The sequence below is a fragment of the Callospermophilus lateralis genome, chromosome 3 (assembly GCF_048772815.1).
Source record: "Callospermophilus lateralis isolate mCalLat2 chromosome 3, mCalLat2.hap1, whole genome shotgun sequence".
NCBI classification, from domain to species: Eukaryota; Metazoa; Chordata; class Mammalia; order Rodentia; family Sciuridae; genus Callospermophilus; species Callospermophilus lateralis.
This window is the reverse complement of record NC_135307.1, coordinates 147,068,026-147,090,104: the sequence shown is the minus strand read 5'-3', so window position 1 is coordinate 147,090,104 and position 22,079 is coordinate 147,068,026. Positions and strand designations below refer to the sequence as shown.

Below are 22,079 nucleotides of genomic sequence, written 5' to 3'. Positions count from 1 at the left end.
TTATACCAGTAAGATGCTCACTTAGAGTTAAATTGCTTTTTTGTTGGGAATGACATTTTATTGATTTATAGACTCAAAATGATTTCTGATTTTTACTTCCTGAGGAATGTGAACTGTGAAATAATTGGTAAACAAAGTGTCATATGTCAGGCTTGTGTAGTAGTAATAAGTGTACCTTGTGATAAAAATTTTAAAGCATGTGCCAGTGGTTATTCCGTGTTCTTTTTTCTTCTTTCACTCATCAAAAGTGCAAGCGAAAGAGTGGGTGTTAGAGAGTGACAGTAATACAGCCCTGGAGAAGAGGCTACTCCACTGCTGGTTGCTCCCCAGATATTCAAATTGGTAGGAAAACAGGTTTTTTATTTAAAGCCAGCTTTGAAGGAAGTTAGAAGAAAATTTTTATTTCACAATTCCATCTTGGGAGGCTCTGAGGATAAAGACAGCTTTTAAAAAAAGAGAAGAGGCAGGCAAAGTGAGACAAAAATTAGAAAATACCCATATGCAGATTTAGTTAGCCTACGTTAGAGTGCAGGGCAGGGAACAGTTTGGCATTGTGGGCTTCCTTGGAGTCTCTTAGACCAGGGGAGGTCAGCTCCTCAGCCTTTACTCTCTTAGCATGAGGAAGCTGCTCAGTTTTAGAGGGGCCCGAACTCGGCCTATTTCATGGGCAGCCCGAAGACCCCAAAGTGAACGATCTTGTGGCGGGTAAAGAGGGGTGGAATAGAGAGGCACCCCAAGACGTCTGCTGTGCTGGGAACAGACATAGGTGGGTAAAGCGTTCCCTTTCTTACCCTAGGCTGGTCGCCTTCGGGGAGAGGCTGTGCTCGGACCTTCCTTTTGCGTGAAAAATCCCACATCGGGCTTTTCCCCAGTCGTACAGGAATTTTCTCTAAATACCACGTATCCTTAAGGAGTTGGCTAGTAAGGCAGGGCCAGTTATGAAATGTGGTCCCAGCACCTTCGCACAGTACCTAGCACACAGTAGCAACGTTTATCTCTAAATGTATGCATCCAACTACCTGAATATAGTGCCTAACTTCCCAAATTTCCGCCTCTACCTTCAGTCACTTCAGGGGTGAATTTCGGTACTACGGCGATCCTTTCCCAGGCTCCAGCAGTGGAAGGAGAAGGAGGCGGGGCACGCGTCTAGTCAAATAGTGTGAGGGATCCTTGGGAACCGAGCATTTTCACCGGGTCAGGCGATTGCACTCCTCCAGGTGACCTTCCGCAGGTGCAGCGAAGAAGGGGACCACGCAGAATAGCGCGGGACCACAGCTTCAGAGCGCCTGCGCCTTGGAATCCTCAGGCCGCGCCCGGACACGCCCCCATTAGGCGCGCGCCGGGAACCCCGCCCCCCGGCCCGGAAGTGCGCGCGCGCCGGCAAGATGGCAGCTGCGGCGGGACCGCTCCTGCGCCTCCGCCGCTTGTGTCGCGTGCTGCTCTTCCTCTCGCAGTTCTACATTCTATCTGGTGGTGGTGAGTTAAAGGTCGGGGGTCGCGCCAGGGCGGGCTGAGAGTTTAGAGGGTTCCAGGAGCTGCTAGAAGCGTTGGGGCCGGGACCACAGAGGCTGCGTGCTGGGCGGCGGGCGGCGGGTAGCTGCAGTCTGGCGTGCCCTGGATGCCTCGCCGGAGCCTGTGCTCAGCTACCTCGCTACCGAACCCTCCAGCTGAGAGGGAACTCTCTGTGGCTCCGCCGGGGAAACGGAAACCGAACTTAAAACCGCCTTTGTTACCTGCAGACTCGAAACGGTGTAGACCCTATTGGTGATGCGCCCTTTCAGTTTTCTGTCTTGGGGAAGTCAGACCCTGAGGTTTTCAAGAGCAGTTATTGGCTTGGTGTAGTACTTGCGTGTTAACCACACAAACCAAGGTTTTCATATCCCGGGATAACGTGTTTCTCTAATTGTAGGATCCTTAAATTTAGAGCATTCGCAGCCGCTGGCTCAGGCAATAAAGGATCCGGGCCCAACACGTACATTCACAGTAGTTCCCAGGGCAGCAGGTACTAGACGTTTTCTATTCTAGTAAATGTGCCTTTTTATATATAGTAGTTTCTTTCTGTTTTTGATACAGTTTCTTTTAGTATATGAAGTCACTTAATTTTTGACTGTGCATTGTATCTTAGGTTATGTGAAATACGGGCAGATACACAGCCATTTTCAGTAGACAGTTTTGGTATTTGAATACCTTTTGACGTTCCTACCTCATCTCTTTTCCAACCTCACGCTTCTCATTTCAGTCTTATTTCTGTTATTTTTCCACTTCCTCGATCAAAGTAACCTTTAACCAGTGCTTCTTTCCCTTCAGAAAATTCCTTCTATTTCTAGCACCCAGTTCCTGCTGGTGATTAAAAGGTCCCCCAATGCTGTATGAATTGGAAGCGTATGAGAGGGATTAATGGAGACTGAAGTCTTGAGTCTCATGGTGCTATTGGGAACTTGAGGAAATTACTCACCCCTCTTGGGCCTTTGTTTCCTCTCCATTCAGGCTGTGAGGTTAGCCTAACTGCCTGAAAGCAGTTGTGGTTCTAAAGTGTCCAGACTCCAGCCATGTCGAAATAGGAACAGTAGAAAAGAAAATTGTATTTTGTAGATTGACTGCTTAATACAGTGGTGTTTGGTAAATGGAAAGTAGTTTCATTCCTTTAGAGTTCCATTATACTAATGACTCAAAACTGGAAGAAGTATTTTAGGATTTTTATTTGAATGTGAATTAATGCATTTTTTTAAAGAGAAAACGCAAGAATTCTTGGCTCTTTTACACATTTTTTAAAACCCCTCTTCTCATTAATACTAGTGACTTTTATGTTCTATTAACTGTTAAAAATGTGTTGCCCCATTGTTTGGATTGGGAAAAAAGTTGCAACTTGCTGAAAAAATTATTAAAATATGGAATTAATTTGAACCTTGTTATAAAAATATAAATATTATATTAGCAAATATGGCTTATTGAAATATCAGTGTGGAATAATGACAAAGTGTTTTCTAGAGTTGGTACACCAAAGGTGTCAGTGGCTTCATTTCCTATCCAGTAAATTTGAATGAAAAGAATTTTGGATTGGAAATGGGGAGATTTGAATTCTGGCTTCATTTGTACCATAGATTCCCTGAGATTTTCCATAACTCCTACCTTGTCTAAGATTTAGGTTTTCATCTTATAAATGGTAGATTTTTTGAGCTCCTAACATGCACCTGACATTTTCTCTACATTATTTGTACATGAGCATCTTCAATATTCATGGCCATTTAGGAGGCAGGACTGAAATACTTTTTACCAGTATGTTGCCCACCTGGTCATACAGCTGGTTGGTGGCAGAACCATACTTTAATTGTAGGTGTCTCTCTGACTCTGACTCCAACTTAGTGCTTTTTGCATTCCAGCATAGTGTCTCATTGCTAATGTTTGTGTCTCTTCACCTTAGAAAAATTGTTTTCCTGTTATTCTGATCAGTGTCAAGAGAGAATAAGCCACTCTCTCACCTCTCACAGAAAGTACCGAAATCCCACCCTATATGATGAAGTGTCCAAGCAATGGTTTGTGTAGCAGACTTCCTGCAGACTGTATAGACTGTGCTACAAATTTCTCCTGTGTCTATGGGAAGCCTGTCACTTTTGACTGTACAGTGAAACCTTCTGTTACATGTGTTGTAAGTACTGCAGCTTACCTATTCTAAATAAATGCATTGTAAATTCCCAAGTTAAAAGTGTTGTTAGATTTGACTGTTGGAGGGAGATTCTGAAATTGTTTTTGTATTCTTTTATAACAGCCCTGTAAAGTACATAAATAGAAATAAATTTTAAAATCCTGTATTCCCTTCCTTATCAAATTGCTACTGTTCCAATTATGTTGGTAATTGACAAGCCAGTTGGTATTATATGAAAATGTGCAGGACAGAAATGTTGTTTTGTAAGACCTGGAGAAGGTCTCATTTTACTAGTGTATCTGAAGTGGGTGTAATCCCTGCAGATGGGTTCTGTGTTCTTGGTAGTGAGAGCTGGTATAATATAGAGGCATGAAAATGTCTTTTTACATAGATGAGCTCGCAAAGAAGTCAGTTCTTTGTAATGACAAGATGGATTCAGTAAATGCTGGGATGACTGCATACCTCTCTGGGGGGAAAAAAAAAAAATTAAGTCCCTGTTTTGTCCAAAATAAATCCCAGATAGAAATATAGCTGAAAGAAAGGTAAGAGTGTCCTTTTTTGAGGGTCACTGAGCTGCAAGTTTGGAGGAGGATCCAGGTTCCCTGATCCCAGCTTGGTGCTTCTGTAAGCATAGCACATTCCCTTGCTTCTGAGTTCCAGGTCTTCCCTGCCATCTCCAGTTGCAGTCTGCACCTCAGGGTTTTTCCTCCTGCTGTCATCTCCATGAGCACTTGGCATGGTCACCCAATAGGCAGCCCAACTGAGAAGAACTACATGACACACAGCAATTCAGACATATATGCCATGTGATTGTTCTAAGCTGGAAAATGCTGGAAAAATTTGGAACTTGGAAGCAAGGCAGTGTGCTATGCTTACAGAAGCATCAGGCAGCTATCTGTGACTATGACCTTATAAAATAATCTTTTTCTATACTACTAAAATATATGTACTCTGTTAAGCATCCCTGAGTTCAATTGCTGGCACAAGAATAAATAAATAATTAAAATAAAAATTCATGTACTGATTAAAAAATAAGTTAATTAGGCAAAAGTGATAAAATAATCTTATCACCTTGAAATAACTTTTGCTATTTTGATGTGAGTTTATGTAGGTTTTTCCCCACTTTGGTAGGTAGTATATATTTGGGTGTATATTTTTATGATTATAAGATCATACAACATACATTTGTTTTGCATACATATTGTTTTTGTGTCTATTTTTCTCCCACTTACTGCTAGGTCTTAAATATACGTAATTTAGAAATTTTGTATTATATGACTATGTGGTCTTAATGACATGATGACAAACAACTGTATTATGATTGATTAATTCTGTGTCCTTCGATGTATAGGATCAAGACTTCAAATCCCAAAAGAACTTTATCATCAACATGACTTGCAGATTTTGCTGGCAGCTTCCTGAAACAGATTATGAGTGCTCCAATTCCACCAGCTGCATGACAGTGTCCTGTCCTCGGCAACGTTACACTGCCAACTGCACAGTGCGGGATCACATCCATTGCTTGGGTAAGTCAGTCAGAGTTCAAGGAATTTCATAAACAAAGTATTTCTAAGTTCACCAGAAACTTGAAAATTTAAGTATTTTATCATATACACCAGCGGTTTTTTAGTTGTGCCAATCCGCATTAGTAGACTTGATGGACTGAAAAAGAAATGTATGGAAAATGTGCAACTCTTTTTAAATACAAAATTGCATAAAACAAAAAATATCTCAGATCTAAAACACAGTAATTGAATTTCCCCTGATTAACAATGAACAATTCTGATACATTGTAACCACCTGAATGTTCCCTTTGTCCACTTGTTCTTCCTTCTCCATAGAGGTAACACCTTTTGAATTTCATCATCCACTTCCCTTTTAAAATATTCTGTGGTTCTGTTTGTGTGTGTGTGTGTGTGTAAGTGTGTGTAATATAGTGTGATATGCTCTTTATTTTAGATTAGATGTATAAAATAACATAAGACTGTGGTCTTCTGGGACCTCTTTCCTCTCAACATTAGGGCTCTAATGGGACTTCTCTTATTATTTTTACACTGTCAGATTATAAATTATAAAATTGTATCAACAGTGTATCCAGTCTCCAAGGTATTGAATTTTTTTGCTGTTTTCACCTATTGCAGTAACTCTTAAAATTTCTGTACCTATCTTCTGTTTGTATATTTGTGGCAGTGTGTCTGGCATATATTCTCCCTCAGGTCTTATTTTCTAGAGTGGTTTACATTCTGAAATTTACATTCCCACCAGTGGTAGCCCATAACTATTCTTGATGATCTAGATCTTCAGTATGTCTTATCTTTAGGTTTTGTCTAATATTCAAGATTTCTGGTATTATTTTATATTCTTGGTACTGTCCTTAGGTGACCCTAAAACTCTTTCCAAGATTTTGACTTTTTTCCTCCCCACTTTCCTTAGAGTATCTTTTGATTAATAGAATTTTGAAAATGTGATTAAATAATTAGTCTTATAGTTAACTACTTCTTTTTGTTGTTTCTTTTCCCACCCCAGGTTCATAATTTTCTATATTTATTTTCTTTTAAAAACTGGAAATTTGGCCTTTCACAGTTAGTACTATAATCCACGAGAAATTGACTTTGGTAGATGTTAGGAGGCAAGTTCACCTTTCTGTTTCCTCCCGCATAGATAGCCAATTTTGCAGCTCATCTCTGTCACTCTCTATTATATGTCAAATGTTTATATGTGGTGCTGGTTCTGGGCTGGCTCTTCCTGTTGTACATATCTGTCTTCACCCAAAGTTTTGATATCTAGTAGAGCATTTCATATTCTTTAAGTTTTAACACCAACTTAACTGATTTAAATATTAAATCTGTGCTTATAGATGGTAAGGACTTTCTTTGTGTTATCAACTAGAGTAAAACTAATTATAAATAGAGGTGACCTTTTGATTCTAAATTATAAGGCATTAGTTATAATGACATCTCTGAGAGTATTTTTGTACCCATTTTTTAATGTAGAATGTTTTCCTTTTTCTTTTTGTAAGGTAATCGTACTTTTCCCAAAATGCTATACTGTAATTGGACTGGAGGTTATAAATGGTCGACTGCTCTGGCTCTAAGGTAAGCTTTGGTATTATAAAGTTAAAAATACCATTTGGATTTCTTTGGGATCAATGAAATTTTTCAAACATTAGGCTTAGCCAGACACATCCTTTGCTAAGATCCTACCACTTCTGTTAGATAGCCTCTAGAAAACACAGGTGCAGATAGGTAAAAAGATCAGTCAGTACTTTTGTAGAATTTAGCTGCAGGCATATTTAGATTTTAAGTCATTCTAGAAATGACTTAATTGAGTTGTTATTGTAGAGCATTAGGACTAATCAGGGTTCCCATCCTGAACCTATGTGAATCAGTAAAATGCATATGCTAAAATATGAAGGTTTTGCGAGGTATATTTTTAAATTTTAAGTAACTTTGACCTTATAAAAAATAACATTATTTTATATAATGTAAGCTATTTTATATAAGTTTATTATAATATAATATAATGAAAAGTGGAAAATAAAGAAAAACTAAATCTATAATTTTATCATCCAGATAATTACAGATCTATAACTCTTAAATTGTTTATATTTTAAACTTTTCATTAGGATTATATCAGTCTTCCCACTAAGGGGAAAGACAAGTGGGGCCCTGGTTAAATGTTTAATCAAAAAGTTATGTTATCTACCATGAAGTCTTGATGTTAGAGCCTGAGACCTGTGATATGTGACATAGGGCAGGATTTTTTAACCTTCTCCCTGTTGACATTTTGAGCCAAATAATTCTTTGTAGTAGAGCTGTCCTGTGCATAGTAAAAATGTTCAGTAAGTGTCCTTAGCCTATACCTACTACTAGTTGTCAGTCATACCCCATTCCCCCAGTGGGGACAATCAGAATGCCTCCAGACCTGGCTAAATGCTCCCTAGAAGGCCAAATTGCCCATTGTTGAGAGACATTACATTAGGGTTTGTGCTGACCAGAGGTTTACTGGAAAGTAAAAGAGGAATCCAAGATAGGAAATTAGACATGACAAAATAAGATTTGACAGCTGGCCATACATAGTTTTTGTCAGTTAATTATTCAAATTAAACTAGCAATTGACTTTAAAAGAAAACTTTTTAATTTAAAGTAATTTTAGACTTATATAAAAGTCACAAAGATGGTAGAGAGTTTCTTGCACACCCCTCACCCAGTGTCTGCTGCATAGTTAACATCTTACATTACCATGATACATTTAAGGACTTAAAAATTGTTTCCTTCATAGAGTTTAACGTAGTACTTTTTTTTTCTTTTTTTAAATCAATGTTTTATTTTCAGTTTTACGGCATCTTACTGAACACTTAGGCACATATTAAAAATGGATCTCATATTTTCTTTGCAAACAATTTACAATTTGCATTTTCAATGAGTTCAGGGTTAACATAGTACTTTTAAAATATTCTCTGTAAATGAGATGTGCCCCAAAGTACAGTTGTCCCTCAGAAGCCTTGGGGTGTTGATTCCAGGGTCCACTTGGATACTCACATCCTTTATATAAAATAGCACAGTATTTGCAAAGAACTATAGATATCCTTCCACATGCTTAAATCATCTCTAGATGATTTATAATACCTGATACAATGTGAATGCTATAGTTTTTTTAAATGTTTTTCTTTAGTTTAGATGAACACAATGACTTTATTTATTTAGTTTTATGTGGTGCTGAGGATTGAACCCAGTTCCTCACACATGCTAGGCGAGCATTCTACCACTGAGCCACAACCCCAGCCCTGAATGCTATGTTAATAGTTGTTATTCTATATTGTTTAGGTAATAAGGGCAAAAAGAAAAGTCTGTGCATTTTTAGTACAGATGCAGTTTTTTTCCCCAAAAATATTTTTGATCTGTGGTTGATTGACTACAAATGCAGAACCTCCTTTGGAAACACAGAGCCAGCAGTCTTCTGCAGTAGGGGGAGGGTGTAGATTAACAATATCAAAACAGAGTTGGCTGAATGTGAATAATCATGAGAGCTGGCTCATGGAAACTATTTTCTACTCTTTCCTTTCATTTGAGTTTTGAAATTTTTATAATATATATTTTCCTGATATTGTTAGATCTTAAGATTTGAAGCACTTAAATTTGAAATTTTCCCTAGTTAAGCATTTTACTAATATACTACAACATTTCTTATTAAAAAAAAAAAAGAATCATTAATTCGTAATACTAAATTTTTAGATAAGAGTGACTGAAAAGCCGGGCATGTGGCTGGGTAGGCTGAGGCAGGCGGATTGTGAATTCAAAGCCAGCCTCAGCAAAAACAAGGTGCTAAACTCAGTGAGACCCTGTCTCTAAATAAAATACAAAATAGGGCTGGGGATGTGGCTCAGTGGTCGAGTGCCCCTGAGTTCAATCCCCAATACGAAAAAGAAAAAAGTGACTGAAGAAAGTTAAGACAACTTTATCTGGTTTACTTCATTGTGGTATATGTCTCAAGACTCCAGCTCAGGACTACATGTCAGAACACTTTCTGTCAGACTAATTTGATTAAAAAGCAATGAGATTGATTATTTTTATTAAAAAGAGAAAAACATATCTTTCACCATGGTTAAAAATTGTATGCATCTTTATTCATTTTTTTTCTTGGTGCTGGGGATTGAATCCTAGGCCCTGTACATGCTAAGCCATATGTGTTTATTTTTGATAAGCAGTCTTGCCCAGCATTATTTGGTGTTGTGAATTTATGAAATGGTCATTTATGCTCTAACTAGGGGTTGTTATAATTTAAGACCTTTTCACAAATGTGACTTGGCGTGGATATTAAACCATAGCTGGCTACATTTACGGATTTCAGCCTACTTTTTTGTTGCAGCATCACACTAGGTGGGTTTGGAGCAGACCGCTTCTACCTGGGTCAGTGGCGTGAAGGCCTGGGCAAGCTCTTCAGCTTTGGTGGCCTGGGAATATGGACACTAATAGATGTCTTGCTAATTGGAGTTGGCTACGTGGGACCAGCAGATGGCTCTTTGTACATTTAGCTGTGGTTATGTGCTTCAGAGAGGAGCAGTCCTTAGGAAAAGGTCTGTTGGCCTATAGTAACTGATGTGTTGTGAGTTGTGTGTTTGTATGTTTTTAATGTACAGCATCTGTACTTTGCTTGCCTTGATAAAGGTAAAATAAAGAAGTTAAACACTGAACTTGCTAACTTGGAATTTGTTTTTATTTACCTGAATTATTTTTTTTCTGTGAAAAAATATAAACTTAAGCCCAGAAGAACAAATTCTGCAGTGATGGAAAGACCATTTAATTCCATAAAGTTAGTTTTATTGTTGCTTGAGTCAATCTGTGGTTTGTATCTCCAACCTGAAGGGGATGTCTTGAAAAGCCATTCAGCTGTGAATGTAGAGAATGGGTGAGCTCTGATTCTGTTACCTAACTAAGGTTTTCTATGTCTGCTTCAGTCATCTTTTGAGCTTTGCAGTATAGTCTGGTCTTTATAAAGTAAAATGTAGAACTTATGTGTTTAATTGCCATGATTCAAATTTTGTTATTAAGGTAGAGGGTTGCAAATGTATTAAAATTAATAAAATTACACTCTTAAGAAATATTGTACACCTGTTTTTATATTTAAATATCTTGAATAGTCATAACAACTTACCTTTATTATTAAGAAGTAAAATGTTTATTTTTGCCACATTCCAGCAGTCTTTATTGATAAAGTGGAAGTGTTGGTAAATGTGATAAATATTTTTGAATTATTGTAGTTCTCTCGTGAACCCTTTATTGGACAGAAAAGCAATTATTCAAAGTGGGTTCTACTCAAGGTTGCTTTTGAAACATTTAAATATCCTTAACATTCTTCTTTTCAAACTTAGGTGTCTGTGTGTATTGCTTTTTAAACATCTGCACGTATTAATAGCCAGAAGACTTAACCATCATACCTGATCTAGAAGCTATAAAATATCTCTTGGGAGTATTTACATAAATATCATGAGATGGACTCTTATTTTTTTCTAGTTTATTTGCTAATTACAGGTTCCCTGAAAAGAGAATTAAATCATTTTGGTGGTAACTTGCCTTTGAAGAATGGGTGTCTTCTTGATTAGGTATGTCTGGATTTCATCAAGAGCAGTTCCAGCTCTGGTCACTAGGTGGTGCATCCCCTTTACATTTGCTTTCCCATTCTACTTCCAAAGCAGCCAATCATAAGTTGTTTTTTTTTTTTTTTTTCCTAGAAACTTGTCTGTGAGCATAGAGCAATAATTTGAGGCAATTGTTTTTTCACAGTTTGTGTGGACTTTTAAAGGGCAAATTAATACTTTTTTCTTATTTGTGAGACTCATGGTTGAACTGGCATTTCCTTAGAAAATAACTTTTAAACAGCAAAAAGCAGCCCTTTGTTAACTATAATAAAATTATCCTCTTAATTATTTAGCTCTATGTAGAATAGAATCTCTTAACATTTCCCTGTTGAGCAACTACATGTGGTGGAGCCAGGGAATGGGGTTGGTAGGAAGTTACTGGCTGTACACATTGCTCCTGGAAGAAATAAATATCAGCTTCCTTGACAATTGGAGAAAAATATATATGTGTGTATGTATATGTATGTGTGTGTGTGTGTATGTGTGTGTGTGTGTGTGTGTACTGGAGGATTGAACCCAAGGGCCCTCTACCACTGAGCCCTACTCCCAGTCCTTTTTATTTTGAGATAAACTCTCACTAAGTTACTGAGACTGGACTTTGAACTTGCAGTCCTCCTGCCTCAGCTTCCCAAGTCTCTGGGATTACAGGTATGTGCCACCACACCCAGCTGATAATTGACCATTTTTATAGTTTTTGGACCTGACTTAAATAACAAAGCTGCCTTGTTTAAAAGGTGAAAGCTCGAAGATTCAGAATCCATAAAAAGAAATATGAATGAACTTGTTCTCAAATCCTAAAAAGTTTGCACAGGGGGCTGGCCTTTGGAACTTAAAGTGTATAAGCCAATCAGGGATACCTTTATACCAAGGATTTGGTGGAGTCAAGTCTCTGAGGCAGAGAACTAGTAGGAAATATGAAGAAATTTACAAATACAGTTTGAACAATCCTATGAATGATGGAAGCAAGAGTCTTGTTCTCTGCATTCAATCTTATGAATGATGAACAGCCCCTTAAAAAAACTGCAGAATAAAATACACTTTCAAAGGACACCAGTGAGGGTGAGTGTAAACTGTTAAAAATCCCATGGGCTTGTACTGGCAGCAAAATGCCATGTCTGGCTTTGGCCTGGGGTTCTATTCCTCTGCTATCCATTGTTCTATTTCTATAGCAGTCCCTTTGAGCTGCCATAACAAAACAGCATGAACTGGATGGCTTCTACATAACAACTTTATTTCTCACGGAAATGGAGTCCAAGATCAAAGTGCTGGCAGATTTAATATCTGGTAAAGGCCCCTTTTCGCATAGCACGCCTTTCTGTGTCCTCACATGGTATTAGTGTGGAGGGTCTCTCTGGGGCCACTTTCATAAGGAAGGGCATTAATTCCTTCATGAGGGTTCCACTCTATGGCCTTATCATGTCCCTAAGGCCCCACCTCTAAATACCGTTGCCTTTGTGCAAGGGGGGTAAGATTTCATGAATTTTGGGAGGGACATAAAGAGACCATAGAATGTGTTCTATGAGTTCTGACTAGGGAATATTAGGGAACCTGTTTACACAGGTTGGGGACCATATCAGTCAACCCTCTCTTGATGTTTCTCTAGATATTCAGGATTTATCACTGCAGCTTGCCATCTGTCATTATGTAGTCTTTATATCTTTACTTTGCTATGTCAGCATTCTTGCATATTACACCCAGTAATTCCTCACAGGAAGGTGCCATTTTATTTATTTCTATCATTCCCTTGTCCTTAGTATAATGCCTTGCACACAGAGTCCTTCATATATTTGCTGAGTGTGTTAATGTCCCGAGTGTCTTGGAGGTTTTGAAATAATCATTTAAGAATTTCAGGGCACTTGATGTGGCTGCAGCAACATAATATTCAGAAATTGGCTTTGGATAAATATTTGTCTATAGCACCATGTTGCTCCGATTTCTCCAAATGACTGAGGAGCCATTCTGCTTTATGGTGCTTATAAAAAGGTATTTTAAAAAGCTCGTATGCCTCAAGACTTAAAAATGTAAAAATATCTTCTCTAAGCTATACCATTATGTTTCACTGTGCTTTTTTTTTAATACCTTATGCCAGAATTGCATTTATTTTTGGTGTATCATCAGCTAAGGAATTTGCAAGTGATTTTAATTCATACCATGAGCAATGAGTGGAAAATGAGCTATGTCTGATGCAGCTTTTCAAATATGACATGGAGAGAGCTCCAAAATGAAGACAGATTTCCTTTACCCCTGCTCTTCAGCTTCCCCTCTGTCCATGCCATATCCAACAAAAGCACTTTTGATTAAGTATGAAGTGTCACAAGAATGTAGAGGGTAGGGGCTGCAGTTGTAGCTCAGTGGCAGCGCACTTGCCTAGCATGTGTAAGGCACTGGTTTTGATCCTCAGCACCACATAAAAATAAATAAATAAAAGTATTGTGTCCATCTATAAGAATAAAAACGAAAAGAATATAGAGGGTATGAAGGTTAAACTTTTTTTTTTATTTTTTGTATCATTGTGTATGTATGTATGTGTGTTACTGGGGGAGGATCAAACCCAGGGCATCATGCCTGCTAGGCAAAGGCTCTACACTGAGCTGTATCCTCTGGCTCTTAATTTTTTTAATTGTATATATTTATGATATACATGATGTTTTAATATAGGTAGTGAAATTATTCCTATATCTATGATTACACATAATTGCCTATTTTGTGGTAAGATCACTTAAAATCTACTCAGCAAATTTCCAGCATATAATACAATAATTATAGTCCTCATGCTGTAAATTAATTATTATTATTCGTGGTACTGAGGATTAAATCCAGGGCCTTGCTCATGCTAAGTAAGTGCTCTCATACACCCAGCCCCTGTAAGTTACTGTTACAATCTAGCGGAATTTGGTATGAATTCTGAGATTTGAAGTATTGAAATTATATTCTATATTTTTATGCAAAAAATATTTTTATGCAAAACAAGTTTTTCTTGAGAGACTTGGGCATAATTTATCAAGAGACTCCATGAGGGCAGGCAAGAGTCTTTTTCTCTGTTATAGTCCAGCTTGGACAGCCCTACTGAACACATAGTAGGTATACAGTGACGGTTGAATGAATAATGAGGAATTTCCAGGAGTAAGCCAAACACCTACAACTACTGCTAAGGACACTTTTTGAAAAGGTGGTAGAGGGCAGCTAGATCATGGCATCCCCCTTTTCAAATAAAAAACCAACAGCAATCTAATAGAAACAAACACATTCTTCCCACAGAAAAACTGGCAAACAGTCACAAATGAGCTAAAAGACAATTAAATGCCAGAAACATCAAAGAGAAGTGGGAAGGGAAGAACAACTTATTGCTCAGGTATACAAAATTACTCCCTCAAATGGTCCCAGTGAATTAGCAAAATCCAGAGACTCTCACTAGCTAGACAAATTTACTGGCAGAAGGGGAATAATATTCTTATCTGCGCCCTGTCACTACAGGAGGAGGGGAGGGGCTAGTGAACAACTAGGATGGATGCCTTAATGCACAAGGAGGTTCCACACTGAACCAAAGAAAGAATTGAAATCCAAGTTGAACCCCCACAGACCACAAAACCCCCTCACTACCTAGGGGAAGTTAAAAAACCTTAGTAAAGAAACCAGAGACCTCATATTCAAACAAAAATATAGCCTTAGTTGCTTCACTCTTTCACCCCAGCTATCAGACCACAGGACATTGAAGTGAACACAAAATAGAATTTACAAAATACTCTTGAAAAAAAATGAATTTATTGACATGAAGTTGACCACATCACATCGAACAAAATGAAGAGAGATGATCCACTTAACATTAACTAGAATGACAATAATAATAATAATAATAATAATAATAATAATAAAGACAATAACAAGGATTGGTGAAGGTGTGGAGAAGTTGGAACATTCAGACATTGCTGGCAGTCACCTGAGAAAACAGTCTGACACTTTTTTTTTGGTACATGGAATTGAACCCAGGGATGCTTAACCATTCAGCCACCACATCCCCAGCCCTTTTAAAAAATATTTTAGAGACAGGGCCTAAGTTGTTTAGAGCCTTTCTAAATTGCTGAAGCTGGCTTTGAACTTTCGATCCTCTTTCCTTAGTTTTCAGAGCTGCTGGGATTATAGGTGTGTGCCATGACACCCTGCCAGCACTTCTCAAAAATGTCAGAGTTGCCATGTGATTCAGCAATTCTACTTGTAGGAGTGTGCCCAAGAGAAGTGAAACTACACACACATACACTTAAAACTTTTTCATAGTTACATTATCCCTAATAGTAGAAAGTTGTAAACAACCCCAATGCCTTGATGCATAAAGCATAAACCAGATGTGGCATATCCATGCCATGGAATATTATTTCATCATAAAAAGGAATAAAGTACTGATACATGCTACAACATGGACAAACTTCAAAAATGCTCTACTGTCTAGTGTAGTGGCTGCACACCTGTAATCCCAGCAGCTCAGGAGGCTGAGGCAGGAGGATTACATGTTCAAAGCCAGCCTCACCAACTTTGCACGGCCCTATGTAACATAACAAGGCCCCAAGTCATGTAGCAAGACATGTCTCAAAATAAAATACAGTGGTACATATACACAATGGAATATTACACAGCCATAAAAAATGAAATTATGGCATTTTCTGGTAAATGGATGGAACTGGAGACTATCATGCTAAGTGAAATAAGCCAATGCCCAAAAAACCAAAGGCCAAATGTTCTCTCTGAGATGAGGATGCTGACTCACAATGGGGGAGGAGTTCCCCCCATCCAACAGGTTGGAGTCACTGGAAGGGAGGGAGGATGGGAATGGGGAAGAGTAGAATGAATCAGACATAACTTTCCTATGTTCACACATGAACACATGATCAGTGTAACTTCACGCCATGTACAACCACAAAAAAGGAAAATTATACTCCAAGTATATATGATGTGTCAAAATACATTCTACTGTTACATGTAACTAAAAAGAACAAGTTTTAAAAATTGAAAAATAATGTCTTGTAAAGTAGTCAGATGATGCATTTACAAACAATATATTTATTATAATACAGTATAAGATTGCAGAATATTTGTATTATCCAAAACTTAAGTTATGCAAAATACAATTATATGTAAGAAAAAATGATACAAGAAAATGTACTAAGTGGGAAAAAAAGACAATTACACTTTAAACTAGTGAACTTTATGGTGTGTACATTTTTCAATGAAGCTATTTTTTAATTAATTTATTTATTCTAATTAGGTATACATGACAGCAGAATGCATTTTGACTCATTGTGCGCAATTGCAGCGCAGCTTTTCATTTCTCTGCCTGTACATGATGTAGCATTGCACCATATGTGCAGTCATACATGTACCTAGGGTAACGATGTCCATCTCATTCCATCATCTTTCCTGCTCCCATGCCCTCTCTTTTCCCCTCCCTCCTTTTTGCCCAATCACAATTCCTTCATTTTTCCCAAGCCTTCCCCCATATTATGGGTCAGCATCCTCTTATCAGAGAGAACATTTGGCCTTTGGTTTTTGGGTATTGGCTTACTTCACTTAGCATGATAGTCTCCAAATCCACCTATTGACCTGCAAATGCCATAATTTTATTCTTTTTTAATGCTGAGTAATATTCCATCGTGTATATATACCAAGTTTCTTTATCCATTCATCTATTGAAGGGCACCTAGGTTGCTTCCATAGTTTAGCTCTTGTGAATTGAGCTGCTTTAATTGTTGATGTGGCTGTGTCACTATAGTATGCTGATTTTAAGTCCTTTGGGTATAAACCAAGGAGTGGGATAGCTGGGTCAAATGGTGGTTCCATTCCAAGTTTTCTAAGGAATCTCCATACTACTTTCCAAATTGGTTGTACCAATTTGCAGTCCCACCAGCAATGTATGAGTGTGCCATTTCCCTCACTTCCTCACCAACATTTATTGTTGTCTGTATTCTTGATAACTGCCATTCTGACTGGCATAAGGTGAAATCTTAGAGTATCTTTGATTTGCATTTCTCTAATTACTAGGGATATTGAATATTTTTTCATATATTTGTTGATCGAATGTATATCTTCTTCTGAGAAGTGTCTGTTCAGCTCCTTAGCCCATTTATTTATTGTGTTGTTTGGTTATTTTGGTGTTAAGTTTTTTGAGTTCTTTATATATCCTAGAGATTAGTGCTCTACCTGATGTGTGTGTGGCAAAATTTTGCTCCCAAAATGTAGGCTCTCTCTTCACCTTATTGATTGTTTCTTTTGCTGAAAAGAAGCTTTTTAGTTTGTATTCATCCCATTTATTGATTCTTGATTTCATTTCTTGTGCTTTAGGACTCTTGTTAAGGAAGTCAGGGTCTAATCAGAAATGATGAAGATTTGGGCCTACTTTTTCTTCTATGAAATACAGGATCGCTGGTCTATTTCCTACTTTTTCCTCTATTAGGCACAGGATCGCTGGTCTATTTCCTAGGTCCTTGATCTACTTTGAGTTGAGTTTGGGGCATGGTGAGAGATAGGGGTTTAGTTCACTTTGCTGTATATGGATTTTTAGTCTTCCCAAATGAAGAGGCTATCTTATCTCCAATGTATATTTGTGGCACCTTTGTCTAGGATGAGATAATTATATTTATATGGGTTTGTCTCTGTGTCTTCTATTCTGTACCATTGGTCTACATGTCTATTTTGGTGTCAATACCATGCTGTTTTGTTACTATAGCTTTGTAGTGTAGTTTGAGGTCTGTTATTGTGATGCTTCCTGCTTCGCTCTTCTTGCTAAGGATTGCCTTGGCTATTCTGAGTCGCTTATTTTTCCAAATGATTTTCTGTGGGAGGCCATCCTTGCACGTGATTGAGTTACCCCCCACCCCCGCTGGGTGTGAGGCGCTCAGATACTTTTTTATGTATTAGAGCTTTCCCCACCCTTCTTGGGTTCGAGGGCTTGTCTGTGTGGAGGCATGCCTCACTACTGCCCTCAAAGATCCAATCGTCTCACCTGACCTTGGAACACTGCCCCCTTGACCTTCATTGGATGGGATTTTTCCCAGAATTTTTTGTTCCCCAATAAAAGCCCTCTCCCTGGCATACTCTTTCTCTCTCTTGCTAGCCTCTTCAGTAAACCTTGCTACTTCCCTGGGCAGCTTGAGGCTAGGGATTCGAGGAGGTGTCCTGGAACTGGTTTAAAGGTAATTGGAGTCTGTGTCTTTAATTTAAACTCCCTTAGGATTCTCCCACATGGCCAAACTGTTCATACCGTCTGCGCTGGCCACAGACTAAAATTTTCATTATTGTTTTTTCTATTTCTATAAGGAGTGACTTTGGGATTTTAATTGGAATCCATTGAGTCTTTATAGTGCTTTGGGTAGTATGACCATTTTGACAATATTAATTCTGTCTATTCAAGAACAAGGGAGATCTTTGCATCTTCTAAGGTCTTCTTCAATTTCTTTCTTTAGTGTTCTATAGTTTTCATTGTAGAGGTCTTTCACCTCTTTTGTTACATTGATTCCCAAGTATTTTTTAAAAAATATTTATTTATTTGTAGATGAACACACAGTATCTTTATTTATTTTTATCCGATGCTGAGGATCGAACCCAGTGCCTCACACATGCTAGGCAAGCACTTTACCACTGAGCTACAGCCCCAGCCCTTCCCAAGTATTTTTTTTTATTTTTGAGGCTATTGTGAATGGGGTAGTTTTCCTAACTTCTCTTTCAGAGGATTCATCACTGATGTATAGAAATGAATTTGATTTATGGGCATTGATTTTATATCCTGCTACTTTGCTGAATTCATTACTTAATTCTAGAAGTTTTCTAGTGGGGATTTTTGAATCCTCTATATATAGGATTATGTTGTCAGCAAATAATGATTTTTGAGTTCTTTTTCTATTTGTATCCCTTTAATTTCTTTTTCCTGTCAAATCTCTTCCTAGAGTTTCAAGGACCATGTTGAATAGAAGTGGTGAAAGAGGGCATCTCCATCTTGTTCCAGTTCTTAGAGGGAATGCTTTCAATTTTTTTCCATTTAGAATGATGTTGGCCTTGGGTTTAGCATAGATAGCTTTTACAATGTTGAGTTTTGTTCCTACTATCCCTAGTTTTTATAGTGTTTTGAACATGAAAGGGTGATGTATTTTGTCAAATGCTTTCTCTGCATCAATTGATATAATCATATGATTTTTATCTTTAAGTCTAGTTATGTGATGAATTACATTTATTGATCTCTGTATGTTGAACTAGCTTTGCATTCATGGAATTAACCCCACTTGATCATGGTGTGCTATTTTTAAAATGTTTTTTATGTAATTTGTTAGAATTTTATTGAGAATTTTTGCAACTATGTTCATCAGGAATATTGATCTGAAATTTTCTTTCCTTGATGTGTCTCTGCCTGGTTTTGGTATCAGGATGATGCTAGCTTCATAGAATGAGTTTGGACGGGTTCTCTCCTTTTCTATTTTATGGAATAATTTGAGGAGTGTTGGTATTAATTCTTCTTTGTAGGTCTCACAGAACTTGGCTATGAATCTGTCTGGTCCCAGGCTTTTCTTGGTTGGTAGGCTTTTGATGGTATTTTCTATTTCCTTGCTTGAAATTTATCTGTTTAAATTGTGTATGTCCTCTTGGCTCAGTTTGGGTCGATCATATGGCTCTAGAAATTTGTCAGTGTCTTTGAGATTTTCTATTTTACTAGAGTATAAATTTTCAAAATAGTTTCTACTTGTCTTCTGTATTTCAGTAATGTCTATTGTTATATTTCCTTTTTCATTATGAATTTTAGAAATTTGAGTTTTCTCTTTCCTTCTTTTTGTTAGGGTGGCTAAAGGTTTATCAATTTTATTTTTTCATAAAACCAGCTTTTTGTTTTGTCAATTTTTATTTTGTGAATTGTTTCTTTTGTTTCAATTTCATTGATTTCTGCCCTTATTTTAATTATTTCCTATCTTCTACTGCTTTTGGTGTTGGTGTGTTCTTCTTTTTCTAGGGCTTTGAAATGTAATGTCAGATTATTTATTTGTTGACTTTTTCTTCTTTTAATGAATGAGCTTAATGCAATGAACTTTCCTCTTAGCACTGCCTTCAGAGTGTTCCAGAGATTTTGATAAGTTGTATTGGAGTTCTCATTTACCTCTAAGAATTTTTAAAATTTCCTCCCTTATGTCTTCTGTTATCCATGCATCACTCAATAGCATATTATTTAGCCTCCAGGAATTGGAGTAGCTTCTATTTTTTATTTAATCATTGATATCTAATTTCATTCCATTACGGTCAGACAGAATGCTGGGTAGTATCTCTATTTTTTTTTTTTTGTATTTGCTAAGATTTGTTAGTGGCATAACATATGGTCTATTTTGGAGAAGGATTTATATGCTGTTGAGAAAAAAGTGTATTTGCTCATTGATGGATGGAATATTCTATGTATGTATATTAAGTCTCAATCATTGATTGTTTTATTGAGTTATATAATTTTTTTGTTTAGTTTATGTTTGGAAGATCTATCCAGCAGTGAGAGAGGTGTATTAATGTCACCCAGTGTTATTGTGTTGTGGTCTATTTGAGAAGGGTTTGTCTGATATATATAGATGCCCCATTGTTTGGGGGCATAGATATTTATGATTGTTATCTCTTGTTGATGTATCAATCCCTTAAGCAGTATGAAATGTCCTTTTTTATTCCTTTTAACTAGCTTTGGTTTGAAGTCCACTTTATTTGATATGAGGATGGAAATCCCTGCTTGTTTACATGGTCCATGTGAGTGTTATGTTTTTCCTGCCCTTTCTCCTTCAGTCTATGGATGTCTTTTCCTGTGAGATGAGTCTCTTGAAGGCAGCCATATTGTTGGGCCTTTTTTTTTTCATCTAATCTGGCAGTCTATGTCTTTTAATTGATGAGTTTAGGTCATTCATATTCAGGGTTGTTATTAAAATACGATTTGTATTCCTGAACATTTTGGTTTATTTTTGGTTTTTAACTTGACTTGGTTTCTCCTTTGATTGGCCTTTCCTTTAGTGTAGTCCCTCCCTTTGCTGATTTTCATTGTTGTTTTTCATTTCCTCCTCCTGGGATATTTTGCTGAGGATGCTCTGTAGTTCAGGCTTTCTCACTGTAAATTCTTTTAACTTTTGTTTATCATGAAAGGTTTGTATTTCATCATCAAATCTAAAGCTTAGTTTTGCTGGATATAAGATTCTTGGTTGGCATCCATTTTCTTTCAGAGCTTGGTTTGTGTTGTTCCAGGATCTCCTGGCTTTGAGGATCTAGTTTGAAAAATCTGCTATGATCCGAATTTGTCTTCCCCTATGTGTGATCTGATTCCTCTCTCTTGCAGCCTTTAAGATTCTAACTTTATTCTGTCTGCTAGGCATTTTCGTTATAATGTTCCTTGGTATAGATCTGTTGTAATTTTGTAAATTTTGTGTCCTATAAGCCTCTTGATTTTCCAGTTCATTCTTCATGTTTGGGAAATTTTCTGATATTATTTCATTGAAGAGATTGTGCATTCCTTTGGTTTGAATCTCTGTGCCTTCCTCTCTCCCATAAATCTTATATTTGGTCTTTTGATGCTATCTCATAATTCTCGGATCTTCTGTTCATGGTTTCTTACCATCTTCACTATGTGGTCAACTGATTTTCAAGATTGTATATTTTGTCTTCATTATCTGACATTCTCTCTTCCTAATGATCTAGTCTGTTGGTGATGCTTTTCTATTGAGTTTTTTACTTGGTTTATTGTTTCCTTCATTTCAAGGATTTCTGATCATTTTTTTCAGAATCTCTATTTCTTTCTTGAAGTAATCTTTTGCTACCTGTATTTGCTCTCTTATCTCTTATTGGAGTGATCAATTTTGCCTATATTTGCTCTCTTATGTCATTCTTTATTTCTCAGATCATTTTAATTATGTACATTCTGAACTTCTCTGACATTTCATCACTGCCCTGTCCATGGATTCTATTATTGTAGTATCTTGGCTTGTGTGATGCACTTCCTTCCCTTGTTTTTTTTCCTTTCTTGCAGTGCAGTTCTAGGTATTACAGTTTCTACCTTATAATCTTGTAGTGTCCCTGCAGATTACCTGTACCCCTCCTCGGTGTTGGTCTTCCAGTCTCCTGCCAGTGTCCCAAAATGGATGCTACTGCAACTAAAGGTGGTGGTGGCACTAGTGAAGGTAACTCAGGATGGCAGTGAGGGTTTCCCAAGATGGATGCTACTACTTTCAGAGATGAGCCTGAAAAGATGGGTCTTACAATGGCTTTGGGCTGCCTGTGTGGAGATGCAGTGCTGTGACTTGCTGTACTAGG

At 37.4% G+C, this 22,079-nt stretch overlaps 1 protein-coding gene across 2 annotated transcripts; it reads left to right on the top strand.

Moving 5' to 3' along the window:
* The first annotated feature begins 1,229 nt into the window (after positions 1 to 1,229).
* On the top strand, positions 1,230 to 9,836 carry Tm2d3 (TM2 domain containing 3). 2 transcript variants are annotated; one of them, XM_076851426.2, is made up of 6 exons: positions 1,230 to 1,476; positions 1,910 to 2,002; positions 3,489 to 3,646; positions 4,995 to 5,169; positions 6,663 to 6,738; positions 9,512 to 9,836. In XM_076851426.2, the coding sequence occupies exons 1-6, from the start codon at positions 1,386 to 1,388 to the stop codon at positions 9,675 to 9,677; spliced, it is 759 nt and encodes a 252-aa protein (XP_076707541.1). In that variant the 5' UTR covers positions 1,230 to 1,385; the 3' UTR covers positions 9,678 to 9,836. The 2 variants fall into 2 exon arrangements, with proteins under 2 accessions (XP_076707541.1, XP_076707542.1); XM_076851427.2 differs by lacking the exon at positions 1,910 to 2,002.
* The last annotated feature ends 12,243 nt before the right edge of the window (positions 9,837 to 22,079 follow it).